An 18,828-nucleotide genomic window follows, 5' to 3' on the forward strand; every position below is an offset into this window, starting at 1 on the left:
AGTACAGATGGACCCGGCCAAAATTGAGACTATCCGTGATTGGCCAGACTTGAAGAATGTTCATGAAGTTAGAAGCTTTTTGGGCTTGTGTTCTTACTACCGGCGATGCATTCGGAAGTTTGCAGAGGTAGCTTCACCTTTGCACTTAGACTCGGAAAAGAGTCCCTTTCTCGTGCGGACCGACAGAGGTGACTACCTTTCAAACACTTACGGAAAAATTGACTATTGGACCAGTGTTGGCTTTGCATGACTTGCAACAGCCATTCGAAGTTTATTGTGATGCTTGTGGTCGTAGTCTAGGAGCGATCTTGATGCAAGAAGGCCATGTGATTGCTTATGAAAGAAGAATGTTTTCAAGGCCAAAATTGGTAGCCCAGATTTATGAGAAAGAGCTATTGGCAATAATCCATGCTCTTACTCAGTGGCAACATTATCTACTCGGAGCCGATTTCACGGTCTTCACTAATCATCAGAGCTTATGCTTCTTCTTGTCACAGAAGCAGCTTTCGGAAAAGCAGATGCGGTGGGCTAACATCTTGTCACAGTTTCACTTCTAGATTGTCCAGGGACAGAAAAACTTAGTGGAAGATGCATTGTCTCGGAAGCCCCTCATCTTGGCTATTTCTACGATCCATCATAAAAGCTTAGAGGATATGGTTGATCAGTACGCCACCGATCCGGATTTTTCCGGTGTATTCACTCGGATACAGAATGGGAAGATAGTAGCAGGATATTCCATACGGGATGGCTCCTTGATGAAGAAGACAATGTTGCGCGTCACACAGCCGTTGAGGGAAAAGGTTTTGATTGATTGCCATTGTCCACCTTTTTACAGATCACCGTGGCATTGACACCACCTTGAAGGGGGTGGAACATTATTTCTTTTAGCCGAGAATCAAGAAGGATGTGGACGACTTTGTTCGCAGTTGATTAGTACGCCAGAAGGTCAAGTTTGACAGGCATAAGGCACAAGGATTACTACAGCCTTTCCCAACCACCCCTGGAAAGTATTGCAATGGATTTCATCTTTGATCTCCCGAAGACACAGAGCAAGCACGATGGCATTTGGACTGTCATTGACAAATTTAGCAAGCAAGCTCACTTCATTCCAATGAAGAAAAATGTCAAGCCGGACCATTTTGCGAGCCTGTTCATTGCACAAATATTTCCATTACATGGCATGCTTGAGACAATAGTCTCCGACAGAGATCCCCAATTCACGAGTTTGTTTTGGAGGGCTATTTGGGAGAACATTGGCACGTGGTTGCAGTTCTCGTCATCATTCCACCTGCAGATAGATGGGCAATCTGAGATTGCAAATTCAATTGTTCTGGATTTATTGCAGTCTTACATCTGCGATCAGAAGACTCAATGGGAATTTTTTTTGCCTTTTTCCAAAACGAAGACAGTAGCAAATAAGTATCCCAAAACCTCTTGCAATAGTCATCCAATGGATCTTTCTCAGTCATTTGCAAGTGATGCCAAGTCATGATGACGTCTTGTGCATATTCATCTGATATCCAAGTTGACGTGAAAATTGTCTTGAATTTTAATCACGCCGCAGGTGCTTCTCTGCGTAACAACAGAGTAGACCACCATGTTTTACAGTTCCTTTCAAGTAAGATGCCGCCTTTCGCACCCTGGAATGTTCTGAGAACCATCCTCCAGAGAAGGTGACGTCAAACTGTTGTACAAACTCAAACGGCTCGATGGGTGTCTTGGTAGCCTGAAAACGTCTCAAACCTGACCGCCTAACTCCCTTTCTTAAACTCCTTGGTTCTCTTGTTGATCTAGTCATTGTCAAAAGAGAACAAGCTCTCCTCCTCTGAATGGCTAGTGTCCAAATGCCCTCATGCCCACTTTGAGTCTTGGGGAGATCAAAGACGAAATCCATAGCAATGCTTTCTTAGGGGCGGGTGGGAATGGGTAAAGGCTATAAGAGCCCGTGAGCCTTATGCCTGTCAAAACTTGACCTTTTAGCATACTAAACAATTGCGAACAAAGTCATCCACATCCTTTTTAATCCTCGGCCAATAGAAGTAACGCTCCACACCCTTCAAGGTGATATCTATGCCGCGGTGGCCTATAAAAGGTGGACAATGGCACTCTGTCAAAATCTTTTCCCTCAAGGACTGTGTAACACACAACATCATTTTCCGCATCAATAGCCAAGCCTGAAACTGTCCCCCCATCCTGTATCCTAGTAAAAATATCAACTAAGTCAAGATCCGTGGCATACTGATCAACCATATCCTCGAAGCTTCTAAGATGAATCACGGAAATAGCCATAACCAAGGGCGTCCGAGACAATGCACGTGCCACTAAATTCTTTTGTCCTTGAACATTGACAGTCTGAAAGTGAAATTGTGACAGGAGGGTAGCCCATCGCATCTGCTTTTTCGAAAGCTGCTTCTGTGACAAGAAGTAGCGTAAACTCTGATGATCCGTAAAGACTGTATCTCAGGGAAGAAAAATTCGATCTTTCGCATTTATAACCAATTTATGCTTCCGCAGTGCCTGTAAAACTCTTTGAAAATCCCAAAGTCGTTCTAAAAGCTGTCTTGAAGACGTCACTAGGAGCACTTCAGATCCGATGATAACCACTCTTCATACCAATTTGGCAAGTAGAACCCTAAAGTCTGTCGAGTATATCATCGATCCTCGTAATGTGAAAATCTATTCTAGTTCATTCTTTCTTTATTTTGGCCTCGGCTAACTCTGTAGGTGGCCGGTTCGGTGGTGTACTACCAGGAATCAATCATGTGATCTTCAGTACGTGAAGGAGGCAACTCGCCTGGTACGCCCTCAGAGAAACAGTCAGCCTCGGCTTGCAGAAAATCTTTTCATTCCTTTTCGAGGTCAAACATATTCGACCTTTCAATTTTTTTTTCCCCATCAAGTACAACCTCTTTGCCCTTCTCATTCGTCAAAGTTGCTTTCTTAGCTCGATAGTCAACCACGGTGTTGTTCTTGTGGTACCAAGGGATTCCTAGGAGGACATCACACCCTTCCAAAGGCATGATATAAAAGTCCTCGTGCCCTAAATACCCCTGACAATGCAAACGAAGTTTGCCAATGATAGGTGTGATGGCAACATCCCGTCCGGGTGCCGCTAGAACTGCCTCCGCCTGTGGCCTTAGCCTATCAAGTGTAATTCCAAGTCGAGCCGCTAATGAAGTTTGCCTTGGCTCCTCCATCAAAGAAAATAAGGGCTTCCTAATCTTTCACTTTTCCCCATACACGGTAAAGTTTTGTGCGTTCGTTCATCTGATTCGCGTCGGTCCCCACGCAATGTTGTACCAGTCCTGCTTTCATCTTTCCTTTTCTGTGCTCAGCTGCTGCTCTGTAACTTTTTGGTGGTCCTCGGGTTCGTCTTCTGTTCAAGAGCTTTGTCTGGCTCTTCCTGCAAGTACAAGTTTTTCTTTTCTGCACTCATTTGTCCTTTCAACTTTCCTCCCAACCTAAGAGAAGAAGCAATCGCCTCGCGCCATCTCGAGTAAATCTCATCAATCGGGTCATTCTTCAGGTGTTTCGCAAGTGACGAGTCTCTGAAGTACTTGATCAATCTTTTCACACATGTGTCAACCTACAGTTGACGTTTGTACTCCGCTCTGGCACACTAAGAAACTGTCCAAATCTTCATTCTTTTCTTCGGTTCCCGTGCCGAATTTCAACTTTTCTTTTGTCTGCCCACCTAAAGGTGTTATCTCTGTCGGATTCTTCGAGAGAACCCATGAGTAATCTGGAATTCTTTATGGCTTATGCCCTATAAGACAGAGCAATGAAGACGGGAGCGCGCCCGATGCGCGATGCACGAAGGGTGGGAGTGGCTAACAAGTCCGAGGTCAAGACACGAAGATTCTTTCACAAAAACCTGCGTGTGATGCAAAAAGGATCGGATCCTCCGTAGAAGAAGAATCTTTCTGTGCTCTGATACCACTGTAACCGGCTTGGACACTCCAAACCCGAAAATCAATAGCAACACACAAACAGAGACTTCGAAATTACTGAACTTCAATAAAGAGAGAGAGAGTCCGGCGTTCCGTGCCCAGAGGTATTGGCCCCAAAGTTTGGCGCCCCTTTCGGTATTTATTTTTCATTACTCATTGCAAAGTACAAATCCCGAGGGACCTCTGCTCTTAGACTCTGCATCTAGATGCCCTCAGAGTGAGGCCTTGGGGGCTCTTATAAAGTTTACAAGGGATGCCAAAAGCAGAGCCCCAAAAGCTTCAAACTCAAAAGCAAATAGTCCCCCAAAGCATCTGGTCTAAAATCTGCCCCAAAAAGCAGGCAGCACAAATTATGGAAATCCGTACAGGCTGCCACGTCAGCATGTCAGCACGTTATGCAGAAATCCGTACTACTGCCACGTGGCACCCTGCCGTACAATCTGCTACGTCAGCTGCCGTATAGTTTCTGCCATGTCATCACTTCTGTCCGCAGGGTCATGCCACGTCATCAGCTTGGACTTTATGGGACACTTTGTTGCCATTTCTGCCAGCAACATTTATGCTTCTCTCCTGCATGAGTCTTGGCTGGCTCAACATTGTAATGCAATATGGTCTTTGCATAAATTTGATCAATGGTGGAGAAAGACTCTTATTGCAATTTGGAACAGCCAATTGCCTCTGAAGGAAGGTCTGTTTCTATGGCGCTGCTTGCTGGGAGTTCTCCCTGTTGGAACTCTCCTTAGTGCGCGTCACATCAGCTCTTCTCGTTGTGTCGGGGTGTTCAGCCTATAATGAGACTGTCAGACACCTGCTTTGCAATTGTCGTTCCACCACGGCCTTCCTTGATCGCATATCAGCATGTATGCGCCTCCGCTTTCCCTCGGCAATTTTCCACAAATGGTTCTGGGCTTTAGGCATTCTCCCATCTTCCCTTCAACGATTTGCGGTCTTTTTCACATGGGTCAGATTTTGGGTTCTATGGTCTCTCTGGCGTCAACGCAATCTTTGAATGTTCCATCAACATGATGCGGATCCCTTTCCTTTGTTCAAGATTTCACTTAGGCAATCCTTACATTTTGCCCTTGATGTTGGGGACATATCCATGGATATCCTACAGCTCTTCTATGTTTGCTTTTAGAGCCTTCACTATACGGAACAGTTCTGTGTTCTGCCGTTTGTATCTGTTCATTCATATGGGTTTTCCTCACTTTGAGGTTTCCCGTTTGTAAATTTTTTTTTCCAAGAAAAAGATCCTTCTATTAGTTAATGAAAACTGCCCATAGGGCTACATCCACCTCTCCAAGAAAATGCTACAACAAGCATGATGGGGAGACTCTCCCAATGAAAAAACAGCATATATACAATGGGGCTAAATCAAGAAATGGGAGGAGGGAAGAGCCACACAGGTGGACAGTAGTGCCATCTGAGCACCCCCTGGACCATGGTGTAGAAAGGCCCAGGGCGCCAGAGTCGAAGGAAAGCCTCGCGGCGCTCCCGCATGTGGTCGGAGCTGCCCTGTAGTCCCTCAAGCTGTCCTCTGAGAGTATGGATCAGCTCTAGCCAAAAGTCACGAACAGTCTCTGCTGGTGGCACAGGGCGAGCCTCAAAGATGCGGAAACAACGGGCCCGCCAGATGAACCAAAGAGATAGGCCGCTGATGAGCTCCCAGCACTCCTCTCTCTCACTGCACCACTCCTGTGGAGTAAGGTCTGTAGCAGGCTGGAGTGCAGGTCGCCCCCCCTGTATCACTATCATCCTGCTAGTGAAAGATAGCTCAAACTATAGTGCCGGGCCCGTGAGGGTGGACCAAGCCGCTGCCCCCCAAGTGTACTGTCGAGCCGCGGAGAGGGCAGGCATCAGCCGAAGAACTCGTAGCCACACCTGCTAGGCCGAAGGACAGTCCCAAAGACAGTGTCGCTGACTCTCCACCAACTGGTCACAGGCTGTACATGCGGCCGAGAGACCACTATTCACAAGCCAGCTCCCTACTGCTGTGGCTCTGTGTGCAACCAACCACTGGAACAAAGTGACGCGCCTCGGCTGTCTGGAGTCCCACAGCCTCTGCCAAAAAGCTGCCAAGAACTCAACTGTGAGACCCTCCTCCTGCCAATGACGTGCTGCAGCGGGGCGGGCCTCTCTCTGCGCTGCAAGTATATGACGTCCAAGCCGAACAGTGTACTGAAAGAAAGGGACTCCTGGGCGGTCTGCAGAAGAGAAGGGGTCCCTCCATAGCCACTCACCAGGATCCCACTGTACTCGTGCCAGTGGACAACACTCCCAAGCCCATAGCCTCCAGTGTCCTGCCTCGAGAGCTGCTCGGTCAGGGTCTATGACGCAAGTCCTCCCACAGATGCCCACAACTCGGATCCTCTGGAAACAGCACTCTGCTACCTGCGGGGCCTCTACTGTAACTCGTTGTAATCGCCCCCCACCCTGAAGCTCAAAGAACAGGGCTGGGACAGTCTCTGAACAAGCCCTGACTGAGATGAGAACCTCCAGTCGTGTGAAGGCTCCCATCCATCGGGGTGCTACAGGCTCGAGAGGCGTGAGCCACTCAGCTGGAACTGACTCTGAGATGTCCTGATACATGCTCTGAACCCCTCTCATGCCCTGTAGCTGGACACCCTGCACCTCCTCTGACAAACCTGTGAACTCTAGCCAATCACCTAGAGAGCGCGCTGGACCTGCTGCCATGGGACCCCATGAAACATGAGGCCTACTCCCAACTAGGTGGCCTCTCTGAGTGCTAACCATGGGGTTCCAGACGAGGGGCTGTCGTAGGCGCTCCTCCGTGCATGTCGGTTGTCTCTGCTCTAGGCCACGCCGTAAGAGCTCCCAAGAGCGAAGCAAACTCACAGCGAATCGGTCCTCCAGTCTCCTGCTCAAACCAACTCGGCGCAACTCTATAAAGATCCATCTGGTCGAAGGTTGCCAAGGGCCTCCTGACTGAGGCACCCTGGCACGAAGCCTCTGCAGCAAGAACTCTTTCCAGGGCTCCTCGCCTGGAAGAAGTCCTCTGACGACGAACTTCCCAAGAAGGGCTCTGCTCTGCTGTGCTGGATCAATGATCCCAAGCCCTCCCTGAGAACAAGGAAGTATGATGACCGACCAAGTCACCTTGGCTCGGGCAACCTGAGTGTCGCGACCTGACCAAAGGAAGTTCCTGATCAGCCTCTCTACCTGGCTGATACAAGAACTCGAGAAGATCCAGCAAGAAGTGATGTACCACATAGTTGCCAACAACACCTAGTTGGCAACTACTACTCTACCAGCCAGCGAAAGTCGTGCTGAGCTCCAGTGGAACAGCTTTCTCCTGATGGACAGGAGAAGAGGAGCAATCTGCTGCTCGGGGGACAAATCCAAACCAACCTGACAACCCAAGTATCGAACTGCAGTCCCTAAGGGAATCCACCTGAAACCCTCTCCTGGCATCCACTCTGGCACAGGAGCACTGCCAACCGAGAAAGCCACTGTCTTTCTCCAGTTGATCAATGCGCCCGATGCACAGCAGAAGGTCTCAAGAGCCTGCCCACACCTGTGTAAATTGGCCTCCTGGCCCTCTAAGTACAAGGCTGAGTCGTCGGCAAACTCAGCGTCCAGAAGCTCATCTCCCCGTACCGGGAGTGCTAAGCCTCTCAAACCAACCTGCTGTGACACCAAAAATCTGCTCATCGCCTCCGCATAGAACAGAAAGAGAAAGGGGGCAAGAGGACAACCCTGTCTGACCGATCGTGTGAGCATGAAGCGCTCACCTCTACCTCCTGCCAAAAGCACATGACTGTGAGACAGTCTGTACAAAGCCGACACCCCTCTGATCCAAGCATCTGAAAACCCCATCCTGCGAAGCGTGCCCTCTAGAAAGTCCCAGTCAACTCTGTCGTATGCCTTCTCAAAATCGAGAAGAAGAATCACAAGGTCCTCCCCACGGAGACGTGCCAGGGTAGAAGCCTCCCAGAAAGTGAAGATGTTGTCAAGGATACTGCGTTCCTTGACAAAACCTGTCTGAGTCCCATGTATAAGGCTCTCCAAAAGTGGCTGAATCCTCAAACTCAGAGCCTTGGCAAGAATTTTGTAGGCTGAGTTGAGGATGGTGATGGGGCGTCACTGTCGAATCTCATCCAAGGAGCCACCCTCCTTTGGAATGAGGTAAATCAGGCCCTCACTCATGCTATCCGGCATCACTCCTATGTGCAGAATGTACTGAAAGGCACTACAAAGATCTGGGCCAAGCAAGTCCCAGTACTCCAAGAAGAAGCTGGGAGTCAGCCCATCCTCACCTGGACAACTACCACGAGGAAGGGCCCTAAGAGCCGTGTGTAGCTCCTCAAGCTGAAGAGGTATCTCCAGCCTCTGGCGCATCTCCTCAATCAAAAGACAAGGCATCTGCGCCCAAACCTGCTCCCTGCATGCATCCTGTCTCTCTGACTGGGGCTCAGCCGTGAGTAGCTCACGGTAAAAGTCAGTAGCAACTGCACGCATATCCTCAGGCTCACAAGCAACTGACCCATCGGGTCTCCTCAGCTGAGTGACCTTGGCATGCGAGTGCCGAGGTCCTACTGTCTCAAAAAAGGCACCTGTCACTCTGTCACCTACCTGAGTCCACTGAGATGCCTGTCGGTGAAAGGCAAACTCATGGCGCCTCTCCTCTGTGCAAGCAAGCTCCTGTCGAGCCTGCTGTACCTGCTCCTCCAACCATGGACTGTCTGGATGTTGCTCCTGCATCCTCTGTAGTGAAGCAATGCCTCGTCTGAGACGCTGCTCCTCCTCTCTCGCTGCGGCCCGTCAAGCCAAAGACTCCTGGAGAAAAAAGTGGCTAAGCTGAGCTAGGCCTAAGGCCACTCTGTCTGCCGGTAGAGCCTGGCTGTCCATGCCCTCTGTCCAAAGAGCCTCTACCCTCTCTCTGAGTGTTGTGTCCAACAAGACCCGCTCTGGGATGCGAAGCATCGTGCTCCCACTCCTCAGCCTGTCTGCCACTGTGAGGATCACTGGTGCATGGTCCGAGAAGGATGTCCCTGCCAGGATGCCCACTGATCCCCCCAAGTCACTGAAGTGGTCACTAGTGTAGAAGCGATCTATCCGCAATAGATTCACTCCTCCCACTCTGCGGTTTGATCTAGAGAAGGCAAGACTCTCTGGAGGCCTCACAAAGCCAGAATGCTGCCATGTATCCAAGACCCTCAAGGTCATACACAACCTCTCCCAAGCTGCTAACTCGACTCCATGCATAGTAGCATGGCTGCCTCCGATTCTGTCAGAAGGGTCCTCCAACATGTTGAAGTCCCCTCCTACACACCAATGGTCAACCTGTGGCAAAGACTCAACAATCTGTGACCAAAACTCTGCACGAGCACTCGCCACATTGGGCGCATAGATGTTCAGGAAGCCCACAAGGCCACCCTGAACCTGCAAAGTAATCCACTGAGCCCTACCTGGCACAATAATCCCTCTGCCCACAATGGCCTGCTGCAATGAGTCCGCAATAGTCATACATACCCCACCCTGGATGCCTCCAGGTCCAAAAGCAGCTGACCAAAAGGTATCATAACGTCCACGCAAAATCTGACCACAGCGCCGGATGCGGCTCTCAGACAAATGGTGCTCCTGAAGCATAAGGAGATCAATCTCTCCTCCCACAAGGCAACGCTGAAGCTCCTGCCGCAATCGGCCCCGCTGTCGCTGAAACTGGGGCCCACCTAATCCCTGCACGTTCCATGAGACGATCCTCATGGGGAGCGAGAGAGAAAAGATGTTGTAGCAGCAGCAAGACGGTCTATCTTTGAGGCAGGCTTGGATGGGGAGTAATCCGCATCCGATCGTCCTCTAGATAGGCGAGCCTGTAGTGAGTGCCTGGTCCAAGCCCAAGCAGAGCGAGCCGAGCGTAAAGCAACCTCCTCTGTCCAGGAGTCCTCATGTATGTATACATAGCAAGGCAAACATTGTGTATCAGCAAAAAAGTACACCACAATGTGCCTACATCCTGCTGAGTCTGGGAGTGTCACCGCAAACTTGGCCAGTGGCCACAAAGTCTGCAGCAAATCTGTAACTCCAAGTTCTCCCATGTGGTGAGAGAACTCCAGAACCTGTGTATGCAACCATCCCACCACTGAGTCGAGGGACCACTCTGTCTCGGTCCTACCGCAGAGAGGAAAGGAGAAACCAACTGCTGAGTCCAAGGCCTCTGTCCCCCTAGCAGCGAGGAACAGAGCGTGGACCCTGAAGCAGGCTGCCTCGTGGTCTGCTGCGGAATCGCCGAGAAAGCGAGTGAATCCGTAATCGAAGAAGTCCCAGCGGCGTCGGAGGTCAATGCTCGTCAGACCACGAGGGATAGCTGCAAGGGAAGATGTCTGAATCTGCAAAGGGGGCCGCAAGAAGGGCTGACCCTCTCTCGCTAGGCGACTCGTGGCGAAAGCGTTGCCAAGAGATCTCCTAGCCGCCGGCGAGGGACCAGTCTCCTGAGTCGACTGTGGTACTGAAGTAGGAGGAGGGGAGAAGGAGCTGGGGGGGGACGGAGGAGAAGAGAAGCGGGGCGGGACGACAGAGACAGGGGGGCGAGGTGGGGAGTGGGCGGGAGCAAAGGGCGGGGGAGGGGATGAGGAGGAAGAGGGGAAATCTGAAGGTGGAGGGGCTGGCGAGGGTGAAACGGAAGAGAAGGCTAGCGTAAGAGGCTCCTCCTGCTCAAGAGGACCAAAGCGCTTCCCCGTGGGAACCCACTGCTACTGAGTAGGCACTTGAGGGCCACTCTGAGTGCCAGGCTGTCGCTATGGCCCCTGGCGTCGACGGCCACGGGCCTGCTGCCACCCCTCCTCCGCTGGAGCCCCAGGCTCGGAGGGTGGCTCAGAATCTGTGCGCTATGTCGCTGGCTGAGGCTGAGGTGCAGGTCGTGGTCTCCTTCGTGGATACGCCTTCGCTAGGTGGCCCATCTGTCTGCAAATGAAGCACTGGTTCGGGAGACCCGAGTACTCCACACTCTGCCTAAACCAACCCCCACTCACCCGAGGCAAAAGGATGACCTTCGGGAGCGTGTGGGTATCTCTGACCAAAACTCCAACTGAAGGGATGCCGACCGCCTTGGCAGCTACTGATGCTGCCGTACGAGGTGTCTCCAGAACAGTCCCGATGGCGGAGCCAATCCTGGAGAGCAGTGGAAGGTACTCCCTCCGTAAACCTGGAAAGCAGACTGAGATGGGGATGTCTGCCTCCTCTACGAGCACATCCGAAGTCGGGTCAAAACCGTGTCGCCACTGTCGAAAGTGGACGCGTGATGCTCGGATAGCCAATGGACTCATAGCTATGACCTTGGAGGCCATCTCGGAAGTCTCGAACTCGATCTGGTAGTACCCCCGTCCGAGGATCTGGACATCCAAAATCTTGCCCACCTCTGCGAGAAGGCGGGCCTGGAGAAGGTCACGCAGCTCTCCTCTGCTGGGTCGGGTGCCGAGAATCTTGCAGATGACCGAGGTCGCCTGTAGACGCTCTACCTCATCGGCTAGGCTCGCTTGCTCTGTCGGTGAAAGAGCAAGTCGAATGGTGGGCTCAGCGGTGTCGGGCGAGGGGGCTTCGGAGGAGTCCCTCTGAGGTGGAGCATGAGCCTCCATTAGTGTCTGCTGCTCTGAAGGAGAAGGGTGGACGAGAAGGCCAACGCTTGAGAGCTCGGCAAGGAGAAACCAACTGAGAATCCACTACCAGGCAATTCAAACGAGGCCTTCGGGGGGGGGGGGGGGGGGGGGGGGGGGGGGGGGGGGGGGGATAAGGGGCTGGAGCGGCGAGGCAGCGGGCAGCGAATAAAAGGGGGGGCAGCGGGCGGGGCTGCACTCTGGCTGGGCTGCACGCAGGCTGGGTGTAAGCTCGGCAGCGCGCGTGGACAGACAGCGCGCAGGCAGGGGCAGCGCGAGGGCGAGAGCGAAGGGGGGGGCTATGGCGTGGGGGAGCAGGAGCAGGCGGGGGGGGGGGAGGGGAACGTGCAGGAGCAGCAGCGAGCCTCCATCATATCTGTAAATCCTAAACCTTGTCCACTTCCCGTTTGTAAATTAATCAACGATTACAAAAAAATGTGTGTGTTTTTTTTTTTTTTTGAAGGGGGGGGGGGGATTGAGGGGAGAAGAGGACAAACGCTGAGAGGGAAGGAGAGAGGCAACAGTGCAGGGAGGCAGCAGCATTGAGCTCTGCAAAACCTTATTACTATCTCCTTGAACGACCAAATAAAATCTACACACATGATTTTGGATGAAAACCGCGGTACAGAATGGGACAAAGCAGACAATCCTAATCCTAACCATAGTCTTTGATCTGGTGTGCTCACTAAAAAGGGTAGCATATGTGCCCCTGATATCACCATCTGCTCTGTATCTGCAAACATAGTGCTCATCATCAAAGAGTTCTACATATCCAGTCTGCCCTAAGGATGCCTACTGCTCTGTTTCTCAGTGGTGAGGGACACCTGGAGCTGACTGATACATAGATACATTCATATATCCCAGTCTCCGTATCCATGAGAAAGGGGGGGGCACAAACCCTTCTCTCCATCTATTGAGGAAGAACCCGGCTTGCATGTGTTTGTTCCAAAGTGCCCAGGACTCAAGATCAAGTCATACAGGCTCTTGATACTTGACAAAGTAGGAAGCAGCCAAGAACTATGCCCTGATCTGCTGAGACCAAATTGTGACCTGAGGAGCTGGCATTGCAGCTTGACAGACAAAGTGCTAGCACATGTCAAAGAAAAGTGCAGGCATCCATATGCCAGTGTGTGCAGAATGCCAAAGCAAAAATATAATTACCATGTTTAAAGTCGAAAGTGTTTCGAGTGACACATGTGTCCTTGACCTTCTGATTGGTCCATGCTATGAGTAGCTTATAATAAACGTTTGCCTGCATAGTTAAACCTGTACAAAGGATCCACATGAACTGTGAAACAAAAGACTTGAAGCTTATTCTGATGCATCAAAGTGCTTGCATAAAAGAAATTTTAGTAAACTGTAACTCCAGGATACATACATGTTCAGTTGATCAGGAGACGTCAAAGTGTAGCCATCAGCCAGTTTTTGTATTATACAATAACTTCACAACTAAGGCCTCATTAAAATAGGCCATCCTGCTACCCGATGTTTCAAAACATTCATGATGAGTAATGAATTCCTTCATATCCAGTGTTTTGTATTATACTATAACTTCACAACTAAGGCCTCTTCAAAAGAGGGCATCCTGCTACCCGATATTTCAAAACATTCACAATGAGTAGTTTATTCCTTCGTATCCAGTGTTTTCCATCCCAACAACAATTCCACTATTGTATAATGTATTTAGCTAGCTCAAAATTATTACACGAACTTCAAAACATATTGCTGTTCCAAGAAGAAATAACAATGACACTACCAGGACAGGAGGGAGATTAAGGCAAACCGGCAGAGAAATAGATTGGAGCAGTAAGGTTCATGCGCTCCCAATAGTCATCCAAAAGGATACAAAGTTCCTGAGAAACAGTCAAAACAAAGCAGTGACTCATTTTAAGCCCATGAACGGTAAAACCCAACATACACATGCGAAAGAGTGAGTTTCACGAGTAGAAAGTTCGCACAGAAGGGTAAAAACCTGGGCACGACCGAGGGCAAAGACTGGAATCAGAACTTTACCACCACCAGCAACACATTTATGGACCTGCAAAAGGACCATTACCGATTCCTTTTCAGCAAATCCAGTCAGGCTTCATGGGTTCAGTTTCATGGCCAGATTATGTATTTTATCTGCTTTACCGCCTTCAGAAAATCTCGTTCTCGAGCATGCTTAGAGTCCCTTATGGTTGTTGCGTAAGTAGACCTGCAATGACCACAGAAGGCTTCTGTTATACATATAAACCTTAAAATCAACATTGCTTTTGCATGGACAAGATCATTTTATTAGTTAATTAATGCGCGAAGGGCTACAAGCATGTTCCTCTAAGGGGACAGGAGACTTTCCCAAGACACAAGCCCCTTGAAAAGATATATCCTACAATGGAAGGTGGGAATACTGATGAATGCCTGTCATCATTGCTGCATGCTGTCTGAGCTGCCTAATACTGACCCTGTAAACTGCAGACCAACTCAAACCACACATCATCAATCATCTCTGCAGGAGGCTACCAAGTGGCCATCAAAGATAATTAGGCCTCCATGAAAACATTATAGTGAGACTATTGATGAGCTTCAAAAGCTCATTCTGCTCTCGACTCCAAGCCTGAGCCAGTGTCGTCCGGGCGGGACATTGAATGAAACTGAAACACCCCCAGCTCTGATTTGCAAAGCTTCAGCCTCAGTCTCATATCCCAGGACAAAACCAAAGAGAAACAACCAGGATTCACACGCCAATCGAAGATCATGTCAGGGAGATTAGCAAGCATGAGCCCAAGATCAAAGGCTCTGGGGCAATCTCACGTAGGCCCTTTCCATGTGTCCCTACTGGATGGTCGCCACAAACAACTGCCGAGGAATGACCACTGCAGGCTAGCGGCTAGCCGACTCCTACCAGCTGCACTCCTGTGAGCAGCAACCGCTAGATGAGAATGCCCAGCAGGGGTATCTCCTGCTCCTCAGAACAGGAGTCCAGAAACCACCAAGGACATTAGCTGATATACCCTGTCATCGCCAGTGCTCACTGCAATCGGTGTCCTGCCCAGCTTAGCTATCAAGGTGTAGCAACCTTATCAGGGTGTAGCGACCTAACATTGCTTTATAGTGGAAAAACAAGAAGCCTCGATGTGAAGAGAGGGGAAAAGATGGTGGGTATATATAGGGCTGTGGGTTTTTCCCTTGAGCCCCCGAGGGTTTTTTCATCCACAATTAGGGACCCTTGTTTGAGCAGGGCTGTTGAGCTTTTTTTGTTTTTTGGAGGTTTTCGCCGGGGGGGGGTGGGGGGGGGGGGGGGCGGGGGGGGGGCTACATCTAAAGTCCCCACGAGAGTCATGCAAGATGTCGGTTCTCCCGAACTCACGGATAAGGTTGCTGATCCATAGAATAACATGACATAAGAGATCTTTCTACAAGTACAATTCACTATCAAGGAACAAACAGATTTCTTTAATCACTCAAAAGAATTTGAGCAATATGCTGCTCTTGCAAAAGATCAAGTCCCATCTGAAAGCCCAAAGTTCCAAATGTGCAGAGAACAATCCTGTATGTAAACTCTTGTGCTAATCAATTAGTGGCCTTGTAGCCACACAAAAGGTCTTGATCTGCGTAGGATCACCTCTTGACTACACATATGGAGTTGTCACATGCAAATTAGCTGTGTGCCATCATGACATGTTACTGCCGCTTCAGAGCTTAGGTAAGTCTAGGAAAACCTAGGAAGACGCCGTTGGCAACTTTGTGAACTTGTTCCCAATATTAGCATGCTTTTACTATTTCAGTGATTTACGCTTTCTCATTACATAACTCTCTTTCCTTGCATGACTATATGGGGTATAGTGGAGTGTTGCTACACTTTTGCGGGCATCTAGAGAGTGAGCATATACCCTAGGATAGGCAGGACACGTCTCATGTCTCATTGTAGCACGAAAAGCGTGTCATGCTCTCTACAATGGGTGCTCCTCAGTGCAATATGTGTGAAACCTCACTCCAACAAAAAGAAAACATCACTCAACAATGAAACAACAATAGACTCAGAACTCAATGGAGCTCGACAAACTTACAGACTTTGGCTGGCAGCACACTCAGCTCCAAGCCCAAGGCTCACAAGTACAATGGGGGTGTTGAGGCTTCAATGTGCAAGGAGGGTGTAGATGTGCAGTGCTGGACCCAAGACTCAAGACTCAAGATGCTAGACCATAGAAAGTAGATGATGTATGTCCCACCACTAGAACCACTCACACATATATACAATCATAAAGAGCCACCAACAGCTAGCAAAATATCCCAATTTAGCTATCTCCAAATTGTGGTGGTGGTGATCTGGCCACGATGTCCACTAGACCGCCACCCGTATCACTCCCACGTCTCACTGCCCAAGCCCAAGCAAGAGTCCGTCCAGTGTGAACTCTAGACCAACTATAACTAATTGCATGTTCTGTGCAGGTCACACTATAGCCCTGCTACAGGTTGCCTGCCACAAGACCACTCACAGTCTCGGTGAGAGAAAACACTGAAAACTGTGAAAGGAAACTGTAGGTACTAAGTAAGCTGAAAAAGGACCGCAAAACTACCATAAATGTGGAGCCAAGCTCTCCAAAGCATGTTAAGCAAGATATACTCGTTAGCTGTTATTCTCTTCGTCAAGTTAAATCAGTAGTAGGAAGAGGGTGGCTAGGAGCTAGGGCAACATTGCAGAAAGGAGGCCACATTGTGGTGCATGCATACCTCCTGGCTCTAGCACAGAGCGCACTGGAAGAGGATCAACAACAAAAAGTGGATGCAAGCAAGAAAAAAGGATGCATGTCGACAGCATATCTTCTTCAAAATTAGACTGGGGTTATGGAGTAAAAAGGCCTGGAGGTTGTAAGCATGAGTCCAAACCAAATTCTAAATTCTGAGAATGAAATCAAAAGGCAAGAAACTCTTAGCCTCCGTCCTGAGTCTGGAGATGTCACCGGTGCTGCTACAACTCCCTTCTCAAAACCCCCACAATGGCGGAGTTGATCCAGTACATGGAAATAATTGCAGATGCCGAATGAAAGCTTGCAACTGAGAAACTGGGAATGCAAGCTTGCAACTGGGAGACTGGGGAGCTATCCACGAGGAACGTCTCGATGAACCAGCGAGGGAGCCACAATTGGAATATCTCAAGAAACCCGGCGAGGATGTGGGGGTGGGTATGGGCTAGGGTGAGAGGGGGTGGGCTAGGAGGTTGGTAGGGTCGAGAGATGGAAGGGTGGGTAGAGGCAAGGGTAGGGTGGGTAGGGGCGAGGGGGGTGGGTAGGGGCGAGGGCAAAGGTGGGAAGGGGCGAGGGGGGAGAGGAGATGGGTGGGCGAAAGGGGGTGGGTAGTGGCGAGAGATGGAGAGGGGGTGGGTAGGGGCGAGGGCAAAGGTGGGTAGGGGGGAGGGGGAGAGGGGGAGTGAGTAGGGGAAAGGGTGAGAGGTGGGGTGGGTAGGTCTAGAAGGCTTGCTTGGGGGGACTTCACAGTAATCCCATTTGCAGAAAAGGTTAAAAACACACGCCCACATCCATCATGTGACACAAGGAAGCAACCCAAAATTGATTTTGGAAGCTTGCAATTCGCCAGCAGAGAAACATTCCATGATGGATGTGGGCGTGTGAAACCGGCCCGTAGGGCGGTAGACGTTAGCTTTCACCCGATTCTTTAACACTTGACTATACGACGCAAAGCAATGACTTAAGAGGAACCTGTGAATGACTGAGACTGGAAGTACACTTCAAAACAAAAACACGGCCAGGAAGCTAGAATGCTCCCAGCTAGACAGCGACACCTGTAGGCCCCAAAGGTTGGCGCCCCTTCCGGTATTTCTTTATTCTTTAACAGAGGGAATAAAACCTGTGATTTCCTACAAGCTGTCCCGCACAATCTGGGCTGAATTTCATCTGTTCTGGCTCGATTTCGGTAGCATAACTGTACTAGGATGCTTCACAGTCAGTATCTCCGCGTAATAGATGACTTTTCCGACGCATACAGTCACTTTGCAAAACCTGGCGAGAATCTGCAACACGCTGAATTCTCTGTTTTCTGCCCCAAAAATGCGCCACATCACCTCTATAGCGGTCCCCTCGCGTCCCCGAACCTCCTGGGGGTATTAGAGACTGTTTAGGGTCGAAACCCTAAACCTGCAAAATACACAACATGCTGTAATTCCCTGTTTCGGGCTCCATTTCGCGTGCCGGTCGCATCCGTAGCAAGTCCTCAAGCTCCCGCACCCGCACGTGCTAGTTGCCCTTTGAATCGGTCGAGATTTCGCACGTGAAACCTCTCCGAATTCACCTGTACCTACGGGGGATTAGCCACTAGCTAATCCAGTACCTGTGCAAGAGGCTCTTGCCTCGGCAATCGCGCATGAACCCACACAACTGTACATTGGTCAAATGAGAAGCCCACTTGAGGGGCATAACATAACTGCTCGTAGGGGAGAGAGAGAGCAGTGCGTAGCATGCAGGGCATCACTCCTGGCACCACACTGTACATAAGAGGGAAAGGAAGCACTCCATAGCTCTTAACCTGTGACAGAGACTTCAAAAATGAGCCTCCCAGCTATAAATTCAGTGCTACCTTCTCTTGCATGAGGAAAGTGCACAGAAATGTGCCACTTGGCGCGTTCACAAGCCTTCCCGTTTCGGGGTTGCCGCCTAAAAATCTCATGACTGGTTGCCCAATTGACTTCGCGACAGAGTAACAAAATGTTCCCCTTGACATTCCAGAGCTAATGAGGCGAACACTTTTTTTGGTCCAAAAATAGCAGTTCCCTAAATTTTAGGAGATGCTTCCATGGCACTCACACGGGTCATCTGACCATCAATCACCACTGGAACCACATCAAAAAAAATGCAATGTCGGCCAGCTATCAGGTGATTTACACTCGTAGCCCCACCGTGGCTAACCTTAGTCCATTTGCCTAACTTCAGTGCTCACTGGCCGTCCGGCCTAGACTCTCACAGTCCGCCTCACACCATGCACCTCGGGCATTGGCATTTCCAAAGGGGTGCTTTAAAACAAGTCAAATAAAATTCCCCCAAAAAGAAATCAACAAGTAAAGTTGCCACAGACTCGTGACATACCCCCCTCTTGAAATCGCGAACGTCCTCGTTTGCATGAATATCAATCCATTAGCGTGTATAGCACTTCGTGGACACCGTATCGCGGCTGTCAACCTTTTCGTGTGTACACACCTGGTTAACATGGTACGAGACATACATGCTCATAGTTAACACTCTTGTGTATTCAACACTTGTTAACTCGTGTAT

General features: G+C 49.9%; 1 protein-coding gene across 4 annotated transcripts in view; it reads right to left on the bottom strand.

The window, feature by feature from the left end:
• CPSF73-II (cleavage and polyadenylation specificity factor 73 kDa subunit-II) overlaps positions 1–18,828 on the bottom strand; it is a 94,555-nt gene that overhangs the window by 21,396 nt on the left and 54,331 nt on the right. For all 4 annotated transcript variants that reach the window (XM_086516227.1, XM_086516226.1, XM_086516228.1 and 1 more), the window contains 4 exons: positions 13,697–13,760; positions 13,536–13,601; positions 13,347–13,416; positions 12,725–12,829 (listed from right to left, as the gene is read on the bottom strand). In XM_086516227.1, coding sequence (XP_086372353.1) covers positions 12,725–12,829; positions 13,347–13,416; positions 13,536–13,601; positions 13,697–13,760 — 305 coding nt within the window. The remainder of the gene's footprint in view (positions 1–12,724; positions 12,830–13,346; positions 13,417–13,535; positions 13,602–13,696; positions 13,761–18,828) is intronic.

This window comes from Adiantum capillus-veneris, chromosome 7, assembly GCF_014529385.1.
Source record: "Adiantum capillus-veneris isolate H3 chromosome 7, ASM1452938v2, whole genome shotgun sequence".
NCBI classification, from domain to species: Eukaryota; Viridiplantae; Streptophyta; class Polypodiopsida; order Polypodiales; family Pteridaceae; genus Adiantum; species Adiantum capillus-veneris.